General features: G+C 38.9%; 1 protein-coding gene across 2 annotated transcripts; it reads right to left on the bottom strand.

The window, feature by feature from the left end:
• Nucleotides 1–5,342: 5,342 nt before the first annotated feature.
• Nucleotides 5,343–9,443, bottom strand: LOC144702162 (MATE efflux family protein). 2 transcript variants are annotated; one of them, XM_078574087.1, is made up of 8 exons: nt 9,175–9,440; nt 7,693–8,237; nt 7,538–7,624; nt 7,046–7,102; nt 6,704–6,942; nt 6,249–6,367; nt 6,055–6,141; nt 5,343–5,541 (listed from the first exon to the last, which is right to left on the bottom strand). In XM_078574087.1, exons 1-8 carry the CDS (start codon nt 9,391–9,393, stop codon nt 5,482–5,484), a joined length of 1,413 nt encoding a protein of 470 aa, XP_078430213.1. In that variant the 5' UTR covers nt 9,394–9,440; the 3' UTR covers nt 5,343–5,481. The 2 variants fall into 2 exon arrangements, with proteins under 2 accessions (XP_078430213.1, XP_078430220.1); XM_078574094.1 differs by lacking the exon at nt 6,249–6,367 and having other exon boundaries at nt 9,175–9,443.
• Between the last annotated feature and the right edge of the window lie 1,722 nt (nt 9,444–11,165).

Below are 11,165 nucleotides of genomic sequence, written 5' to 3' on the forward strand. Positions count from 1 at the left end.
TCCTAGAAAGCTTCATCTAGAGAAGTGATAACACACTCTTCTTCTCATCAGTGCACCTCGTAATCTATTTACAGGGTATAATCTATATCAATGGACCAGGAAAATTCAGGTCATATTCAGACCTCGTAAGAAACTCCATAACCTTATAGACCTCCCACCGTTTGAATCTAATAGTTTGTATAAGAAATGACGTTGTGCAGAAAATGTTCTGTTTAGTTGGATATTAGACCCTCGGATGAATGATTTGAAAAATTATTTTATGGTCTTTAACACAATCAAAGATGTGTGGGATACAGTTTGTAAATGTTACTCAATGTGAGAGGATGAATCCTGCATTGCGGATCTCGTAGATCATTCTATGCACCATATGCAAGAACATCAGACATCTCTCACTTGTGATAATGAACTTGAAACCTTTTGGAAAGAGATTGAATTATATTGGCCTGCCACTAACAACTCAATCAATTGTGGCTGTAGTCTACGTGACTGGATCTATCTATACCTGAAGGGCCCAAGACCAGAATTGTCCACTCAAGCATAGTTGTTAAACGGAGAAAATAAATTGAGTTTTGAATATACTGTGCTTCGAGTGTGTAAACAAGAATGACGACTAGGTATTCCAACATCAGAGAGTCATGAGACTGCCGAAAACACACTATGTGCCATCAAACCAGCTCTTGTAGGGCCTAAGACATTATCACAACATCAGTCAGGACAATATCAACAGAAATAATTACCAGCTGTTGTTGGCACTCAAGGAGGATCCCAACCAAAATCACCAAGTGGAGAAGACAAGGATCTTCTGCGATGCAGTCACTGTGGTTGTTCGTGTCACACAAAAGAAACATGTCAAAAGATACATGGTCATCCAATTTGGGCTACAGATCAAGTGAGTATAGGCCATATTGTTAGCTTGACAAGAGAAGAATCTAAAATGACAGAACCGAACAACACTCGACTTCAAACACAAAATTTTAACGTTAGTAGAGAGGAACTCCTCCAACTAAAGAACCTCTTGAGGTTTATGACAAACATATGGGACCAACTTCGCTTGCCCACTCTGGCGACTATTTTTGCCTCTCTTACTAGAGCATTCTCACATATGTCTAACTTATGGATCCTTGACTTGGAAGCCACTGATCATATGACTCCATTTAGAGATCTGTTTAAGACTTATGAACCATGCATTAGAGGTCGGGAGGTTCAGACCATTGATGGTACTCTACTGCGTGTGGTCGGTATAGGTAGCATTGAGGTCACACCTATAGGACTATTTACTTCCATTCTTCATGTCACAAAGATATGTGTTAGTTTACTTCATGTCCAACCTATTGATCAACTGATATCTTATAAGTTAATTTTTTGCAGGATTGATGTATTCCTCTATGACAAGGTGATGGCTCTAAAGAATAGGCTAGCTGGAATATCAGAGGGACTCTACTATCTATGCCAACCACAAGGGAGTACGGAGGCACATTTCCAAGTTTCAGCTGCAAAAGTTTCTAAGGACCAACGTGTTTGGCTACTCTAGCGACAATTGGGACACCCATCACATTATATTATGAAAAACATATTTCTAAATTTATGTTCTCCTTTGAATATGGATAAGTTAGTTTGTGATGTATGCCAGTTGGCCAAACATAAGCATATTAATTATCCCCTTTCTTCCAATGCAACACACATATTTGAGTTATCAGTGTAACGTATGGGACCAGTGCCATTTTTTGATCTCCATGGCTTTCAATGGTTCTTGATACTTATTTGTGGTCAACATAATTCTTTTTTGTAGGATTCATTTGATGCAGCATAAGTCTGAAGTTGCTAACATCATTCGTCTTTCCTAAGTACGATATATCGCCAATCAGTGGTAAAGATTAGGAGAGTTTTCTCAGATAATGGACATGAGTTTATAAATTATGAAATAAAAAAAAACTCTCTAGAGATGAAGGTATTATTCATGAAATCTCATGTCCTTATACACCTCAACAAAATGGAGTATCCGAGCAAAAATTAGTTCATATACTAGATAAGACAAGAGCCTTCACTATTCAGAGTTGCGTCCTGAAGACATTTTGGGTAGAAGCTACAATGCACTCTGTTTACTTGATAAACCTCTTACCCTCTCCCAATATCCAAGGAAAAACACCTCTGGAGATCGTTACAACCTCATACCTTACTACGAGGTTTCAGTCCCACTTGGAACTTCATCTTTTGGGTGTAAGTGTCACGTTCATTTATATCCGTACCACGCTGACAAGCTGGCTCTACATGCTCTAACATGTGTCTTCGATGGGTACTAAAACACTGAAAAGGGTATAAATACTGACATTCTTCTACAACACATTTTTTTTCAAGGATGTCAGATTTAATGAAATTTAATTCTATAATTCTCAAGCATCCCATATTGATGATAATAACATTGAGTCGAGTATGTTGCCATCCTCATTTGCTTGTTTAGATCCACACAATGATGAACATCAAAATGTGGATCCACAACCTACTCTTGAAACACAACAGATGGAGGTTGGTCCTGTGAATGAAGAACTAGGAGATACTCTCCTAGTGAATTCTACATTACAGGCTCCTGCTGAAAATGTTCCCCAACTTTCTCAGGTAACAACATACATGCCAACAAATTAGACATTTCCCCAAGAACCTCCAAGATCCTATAACTTAGTGCCGCCTTCCATTTTCCATCAAATGAAAAAACCAAGTGTTGACGTCCACATCCTTCAGCCAAAGTTGTCGCAATGGCTGCCTCTAATCGGCTTCTTGTCTTCCTCTTTCACCACCTCTTTGCATGATTTTATTTCCTTAAATTCAGCTTCTACTAAGCACTGAGTGTCTTCTATGTTTTCCAGTCGCAGAGCTCTTGACAATGCTTCATCCATTTTGCGATGTCTTTCTTCTCAATTTCTTTTCTTGACCTTCTCATAAAGTGTTTTCGTAGTTGTGCCAGTTTGGTGGCCAACCTCACCATGGCCATGCGTCAGCTGGGTTGGGATGTCCACCATGATTTCACTTCTTCCTTGAAGCCCTTCTCTTGTATCCATGATCTATCCAACTTGAAATATATAGGTTTATTCTGGTTGGCATTATCTTGCCAAATAATTGGGACGCGATCCATTAGTGGTCTAGGAAGTGCTCGCACGTCGGCCAATAGGTATTCTTGTAGCATTTCCACTGAGCATAAAAAGTTGTATAGGGAGAGTGCAGTAGGTCCCCTTGTGCTTTGCCATGTGTAGGTGTCACAAGAACTAACCATTGTCTCAGATACAACTCCACCAATTCAGGACAGTACCAAGCTTTGTCATACTACTCCATTCCTATTAAGTGATCTTCTCACTTATCAGAAGGTCATTGCAGCCCATATAATATTTCTGTAAGATCTCCAACAAGTTTCCACCCCCAGCTCCATTCATGACGCCCTAGCTCAACCACAATGGCAAATATGTATGGACGCTCAAATGGAGGCTCTGCATTTGAATCAAACCTATTGACTCACACCATTACTAGTAGGGAAATGTGCTATAGGCTGCAGATGAGTCTAAAATGTAAAGCACAGAGCAGATGGCCAACTTGAATGATACAAACCCACTTTCGCACTTGTGACAAATATGAATACTATACGATGTAAAAAATGTCACCATTGGTAACTTAATCTCCCTAGTGACATGTCATAATTGGGAACTGACCCAATATGATGTAAAAAAATGGATTTCTACAAGGTGAACCACGAGAATATGTTTATATGAAGCTGCCTCCAGGATATGATCAACCATCGGGACACGTATGTCGTCTCTGCAAAGCATTTTATTGGTTGAAACAGACTCTTTGGGCCTGGTTCTCAAGATTCACAAACGCCATAACAGATCTCAAATTTCATCAATGTGATGGCAATCATACTTTATTCTACCAACATAATTCCTTGATCAAGATTGTACTTCTCTTTGTTTATGTGGATAATCTCATTATTACCGAAAATGATTCACATGGCATTACTTCTTTGAGTCAACATCTTAAAGTAAACTTTGATATCAAAAACTTGGGGCTTCTCTCGTATTTCTTAGGTGTAGATGTAGCTTTTACCCCTCACAAAAGTACATTATCTGATCTCAACAAAAGTATGTTTATGATCTTCTGAATGAAACTTGCCATCTAGAATGTCAACCCTCATCCATGCCTATGAAGGTCAACCTGATATTGGCATCCCAGCTTATCAGCGACTTGTGGCAAAAGTTATATATTTAGCTCACACCACGCCAGATATTTCTTATGTTGTTAATGTACTTAGCCAATTTATGACACGTCCTAAAGTATCTCATTTGCCGACTGCGGACCAGTGCTTCATTACCTAAATAGTACGATTGGCCTTGGGCTTACCTTCAACGAGGTAAACCTCATCGTCCTAACATATAAACTGATGCCGACTTTGTTGGTTCACATGTTGATCATAAATCCACAATTGGATATTGCTCAGTATTATGTCTCACCCTCCAGCACAGAAGCAGAGTTTCATGCCTTAGTCCAAGGCATCTTCTTCAAGAATTGAAGCTGCTCCTCGAACAACCCGTTACTCTGCTTTGTGACGACAAATCATCTATAAGTCTTGCGCATGATCTGGTTCAACTTGAACGAACCAGGCATATGGGTATCCGTCATCACTTCATCAAGCAACACCTGGAGCGCCAGACCTTTCAGATTCAATATGTTTCCGGCAAGAATCAGTTCTCTGATGTGCTGACAAAGGGCTTGACCAAGCTGCAACATGATTACCTTGTGTCCAAGCTGGGGATGAATAATATCCACTCTCTAGCTTGCAGGGAGGTGTTATGACATATCACATGTCTGAAACCTATTCGACAGCTCCATTTCTAGCAATAATTCTTCCAGCATTGTTATAGATACCTGTGAAACAAATTTATGCTCCATCTGGGAATCCACTTCTGGTTTTTTTTTCTCAACCAATAAATGGGCACTTCTTGTAATTTCTATTGTAGAGGAAAAAATGCTCATATGAAAAAAATGAAGGACAAAACTACAAAAAGTTAAATTAATTAATATGGCATTCCCCATCGCGCAGTTAAATAATGGTGGAGAAACTACGGATGGACTAAATTCAGTGGGCAGTTGAGCATGACAGCCAGATCACTACTATCCAGAAAATGAAGGAAAATATTAGAATATCCCTATTTTATTGAGCTAAAAAGAAATTACAATAAATTCTTTCAAATTGGAAATATAATTTTGGTCTTCATCGCAGAACCGGAGTTTAAAATGGTTATGATGATAAAAGAGGTTTATCATTTAAAATATTACATTAACCAAAAATCCATACCGTAGACAGCGGAGACTCATTTTCCAGATCTTTATTTGATAGTTTTCTCAGATCAAACACAGTTTTCCCGCGCCAAAAGAGCAAAAATTTGCCAATATATATGGAACAAAATTGAACAAAAAATATGTAAAATTATTAAGTACTCATGACGAGCTATCTTCAAGCAGGCCTTCTCCGTAGATTCTATCTTTGCTCCTGTGGGCCTAGAAATTGGAAAAAGATTCATCCCATCAACAATCCAAATCAACTGTGATGAGAAGAGGTAAACTGATGATCGCCATGCACCAAACATTTTGCTTTCTGATATCCTTCTGATTAACATGGGAAAGATAAAAATGATTGTTTATATCGCATCATGAAAATAAAAAAAGTCTGAGACCATGAAAAAATAAAACGAAGACATCAAGCTGTAATGATATTATAATTTAGATGCCTGATTGCTTTCATTTAAGCATACCAAAAAAATGATTGCTTTCTGATATCGTTCCAATTTTAATTTAGATGCCTGTTCATTCTTACAACCTGTAACGATAATTCTGATATCCTCCCAATCAACATGTCAAGGATATGAATGACTGAGTTTAAGAAGACCTAGATGTCGAGAAATATAAGATCTTCATACACCAAATTATGCTTTTTTCCGATATTTTTCAAGAAAGCCCTCTATTTTCAGGCATCCCTACAAGTAGGACAAAGAGATAATGCTGATCACTCACTTCTCTTTCCCAATCTGTTCGCAGCGTTATTACAAACAGCATCAGATTCTGTGCCAAAAGCGCACAGATAAGCCCCATCCAAAGCCCCTAATTCACAGAACAAAGCACATGATTATCATTTAACATAAAATTGATTATATTGAGTAATCGCACAGAAAGAATAACGATTCAAAAGTTATCATATGAATATTTACTCTTCCTCCAACGCGGAAGATGAAAGCCAATAGAACAGCTGAAGGAATCCCGATAACATAGTAAGCCCCCAGGTTGATGAGAGCACCGATTTTCTGCCGTCCGGATCCCCGAATAGTTCCTGATTATATCCAAGAACAGAAACAAAAAGAACCCTCATGAAACCAGTTTTGCCATATTTGTCCCCTTTTATAGCCACCAATGACAAGTATCAAGACGAAACCCATAAAACCTAAACCCCTAACTCGTAAACCTTAATTTTCTAGACGTCATTAAGATTTTTTCAGTGGGACAAAAAGCCGAAAAACGTTTTGTTTTATATTTTCTCTTCGCTATCTTCTGGATACTGGAAGAGAAACTTTTACATGATATAATCTTGATATCAAAGCCAAAATCTATAACGTTTTATAGTTCAAAAAGAAAATCTATTACGTTTTAATAATCGAGAGGAACTTGCCTGATAGAACACATTGGATGGCATCCATGAAATTTGAGGCAGCAACAATGGGCAGCAACTTTGATAAATACCCCACCACTTCTTCTTCACTACTGTACATGTAGCCCCAAACATGGCGAGCTAGAACAATGACCAGAGCCACTACGGTGCCTTCCATCAAAGCCAGAAATACAACCACAGAAATGGCTAATTTTGCAGCTTGTGGGCGGCCAGCACCCAACTCGTTCGAAACTCGAGTGCTGCACAAAGTGAGGAAAATGGAAAGAGTTGTGAGTAAATTTTGCTTTTTCTTGATCTTAGTAATTTCATAAGGTTGACCAAATAAGGTCAAGGTTTTCTGACCTGACTGCATTGCCCAGGCCAAAAGGGACCATGAAAAGCAGTGCAGAGGTGTTCAAACTGCGAAAGAAAGAGATCGTTAACCAACGATAAAACACGTTCTTTCTCGGTTACAAAAACAAAAACTAAAGAGAATATCTACCTGTAAGGCAGCGTGCAAACTGCAAAAGCAAGAGATCAATAACTAAAAATAAAAATTTCCTCGAACAAAATTTTGAAAAGAGAGTCGCGGCCTCTGATTTCAGAAAAAGAAACAATTCGCGAAAAAATTACTTTAAACTGGAAAAGTCGATTTTTTTGGTATGGCTACAGTAAAACTACACTATATTCCGGGCAACACAGGTATCAGATCTTTCATCCTAGGTGAGGTTATGCAGTGTGATCGCACCAAATTTGATAGTAAGCTCTTCTCGATCATGATCGAGCTCGATTAGCAGATTAGCCAAAAGAGAGACTTGGAAGGGGATAGATATCTTATAATTTGGTCTAACTAACCTGATAGAGAGCACTGAGGTTTCCAGTGTTGGATTCGGAAGCAGCCCAGAGAGCAGAACCAAGCACTCAAAAGACCAGAACTCCAAGCTGCAGCAACGATCGAGAATTTTACACAGATTTCTCCCCAAAACCCAAGTATAAAAATAACTTTTTACCAGACCATAACGGCGGAGGGAACAGCAAGCTTGAGATAGCCAAGAACATCATCCAAAGCCTCCATGGAAAACCCAGTCCAGGTCCTCTCACATTGCTCCGAAACCATCACATAAACAGCCAAAATAGCAAGATTAATCCAGCAAGAAATGACGTTGGCAACGGCAGCTCCTCTGACGCCGAGCCCGGAGTGAAAAACAAGAGCCCAGCAGATTATGACGTGGATGAGACACGTGGCAGCGGATCCAATCATCATTGGCTTAACGACCCCCTGAGCTTGGAGAAATCTGACGTGGCATTGCAGGAGAGCGTAGCCGAAGAGGCTAGGGATCATCCACCTGGCGTATGAGCCGGCTACCATGGCTATGGCATGATCTTGCCCAAGAGCAGAGAGAATTTCGCCTGTAAACGCCCAAATAAGAGCCAGAGGAACGCTTATTAGAGTGAGCACGATCATGGCCCTCTGCATGTAGACGCCCAGCATCTTATCCAATCCTGCTCCGAAGGCCTGCCCACAGAAGGTGTCCATGGCGCTCCCCATCCCCAACTGCAAGATTGAAGATTGACAATCTCCCAAGATGAGACTGATTCGATTATAATTCTGGAATTGGATTGGCAGAATGATCTGCAGATCATTGTTTTCTTCCAGTACGAGGAATATATGACGAAATTGGACAATCCCAGATGAATGCAGTAGGATTGAATATAGGACGAAATTGGGTGTAATGTTGTGTAGATCATTGTATTTTATACAATTGAACCCTTTGATTGTTTTATTGAAGTTTGAGGTACCCAGGATGAAATAGGAATCAGAGCACTTCAAAGGGGAAGGTTTCCGAGAATATAATAAACAATTGGCGAGTTTCCTCGCTGAGAATAGTGCGCGGATCATTGATTTCTTCGAGTACGAGGAATGTAGGACGAAATTAGACAATCCCAGATGAATGCACTGTGATTCGGTGATGACCCAGTATTGATTTGACCTGATACATAGATCTTTCTATTAATTACAATTGAACCCTTTAAAGCTCGAGGAACTTAGGATGAAATAGGAATCTGAGAACTTAAGATGGGCAGCTATCCGAGAATATTTAATAAACAATTGGCGAGTTCCCTCGCGGAGAATAGTAAGCAGATCGTTTCTTTCTTCGAGTACGGGTAATACAGGACGAAATTGGAAAATCCCAGATGACTGCAGTCTGATAAGATAATGACCCAGGACTGATTTGGCATGATGATCTACCTGTAGATCATTCTATTTATAACAATCGAACCCCTTTTGACTGTTTTCTTCAAGCTCAAGGAACCAAGGAAGAAATAGGAATCAGAGCAATTAAGATGGGCAAACTTCCGAGAATATAATAAACAATTGGCGAGTTTCCTCGCAGAGAATAGTATGCAGGCATGATGGAAGCGCATTGATGAGTTATTTAATGCGCAGAAAGAACATGGGCGAGAGAGAGAGAGAGAGAGAGATATATTACGAGAAGGCTGAAACCAGTGACGCCGGCGAAGGACGTGGCCATGGCAGCGCCAGCGAGAGGAAGCTCGCCGAGGTGGCCGACGAACATGAGAGAGATGACATTGAGAGAGTACTGAAGAACGCTAGACACGATCAACGGCCCTGCCAACCTGATCTGTCTCTCCACCTCTCTCACCACCTCACCCTTCCCATCTCCAAGAAGGGCCTCCTCCATATCCATCGCTACCTTCCTCAGAAATCTATCTTCCTCCCTGTATTTATATGGGTTCTGCTTGGGGTATATTTATCAACCACTTACTAGGTAGCTATTTATTGAATTATGTGTATGATTCCAAGGAATGGGTTAGTCTTCTGTTGGGTTAATTTCTCTTCTGCTTCTGATCTACAATTTCACAATGCCACTATCAATAACCCGGGTGATTCTAACTGTGGTGCTGTAATTCAGGGCAAAATAAAAAGCACATTATCCATGACATCTGGCTTTCCAATTGGTTGATCAACTCAGAGCTCTCCTTTCTTCAAATTCAGATTCCTTCCAATCTTTACTCTCAATGTCAAGTTCCATTTTTTTTCTCAAAGATGAATTCAAATTTCTCTCTATTGTTGAGAACTGAAGTTGAATTATTTTACTGGGTGTCATGAATGAATTATTCCAATAAACTAAGATCAAATAATGTTTCTTTTATTAATAGATTTCTTGGGTTTTAATAAGATTCTATTTAATAAATACTAATAGTTCAATACTAAACTCTTATACTCAATATTTTGAAGGTGACCCCCTAGGGAATAGGTGATTGGAAGAAGAATGGAGGTGATGGTTTATCTCAAGATATACAGAAAGAAATTTGGGAAAAGCCCATATTATATAAAAGGGATTTTATAATAGTTTTGCATGGATTGGATGGAGTCAATAATGATAAACCATTTTTGTAATCCTCTTAGTCAATCTAATTGAGTTGATAAACTATAGAATACTTGCTAAGAAAGAATACAAAAATTACAGGGATACCGAATTTCTTTTCCCATGAATTCAGTGGATGCCCCTTGCTTCAGATATTTTCATGTATAAGGTAGAGCTCCATCTACTTTAATTTATTAATGTATGAAGACTTCATAAAGATTAATTTAAACCAGAAGTACAGATTCTGATGGACTCCTGGGGAGGATTTTTCACTCAAGCTGCCAATGTGGATTCCTCATCCAACAGTGGGATGAAGAGAGAGAGGGCATGATGTAGTCTTAAAATGTCATCCTCCATTTAGTCATTTATCTTCAAAGAATTATCTATTTTTTATTGAAATTTCTCTTCCTTTTTCAAGGATGATGTCTTGAAAAAGTAGTGCCCCCCTTTAAGCAAATAGCTACTCTGTGACATTGGATGGCCATGTATATTCAGATCTGGAACGATATATGGCCAAAATGGAGCACAGTCATGGCCTGTAATTTTTTTCTAATCAGTCTAACTGAAAGCTAGTTAGGTGGGCTTGATCGTGGGTCTATCCTACAGTTAATCCTGAGAAAATGACCCAACCTCCCATTCCTAGATAGGCCAATAATGCATGTTCATCTTAATCTTTGCTCATCATCATTTGGATGGATAATTGGAGCCTAGGGCTTAAACAATTATAGACCTCACAAAATACTTTAGAAATAATTACTAGGCTTATAGTGAACAAAGGGCATAGTTCAAAAGTCCACACAATTCTAATGCATGATATCATCCTTCAATCCAATGTTACCCTCCTTCAATTTATAATATCCTTAATGTAGTCCAAGTTATATATAGTTCAAGGAAATTCTATCAAAACACTAATATAATTTAATATCCACATTTTTAAATGTTTAATCACCCTCTTTGTCATCGACAAATCATTCTTAAATCGAAATCCCAGATCAATGTGAATTTCAATTAATCTCTTATATTTAGACCTATTAAGGGAACTTAATATTTATTTTTTCCAAATTTAATACCAATATCAAATTCATTGAGTA

The sequence above is a fragment of the Wolffia australiana genome, chromosome 1, assembly GCF_029677425.1.
Source record: "Wolffia australiana isolate 7733 chromosome 1, ASM2967742v1".
NCBI lineage: Eukaryota > Viridiplantae > Streptophyta > Magnoliopsida > Alismatales > Araceae > Wolffia > Wolffia australiana.

What these genes read in the sequence shown, in the direction of transcription:
- LOC144702162 (XM_078574087.1), bottom strand. Translation starts at nt 9,393, where the DNA reads ATGGATATGGAGGAGGCCCTTCTTGGAGATGGGAAGGGTGAGGTGGTG. An exon ending in CCCTCCGCCGTTATGGTCTG is followed by an intron (nt 7,625 to 7,692) that starts GTAAAAAGTTAT and finishes TCGTTGCTGCAG; the next exon opens with CTTGGAGTTCTGGTCTTTTG. An exon ending in CATCCAATGTGTTCTATCAG is followed by an intron (nt 6,368 to 6,703) that starts GCAAGTTCCTCT and finishes GGATATAATCAG; the next exon opens with GAACTATTCGGGGATCCGGA.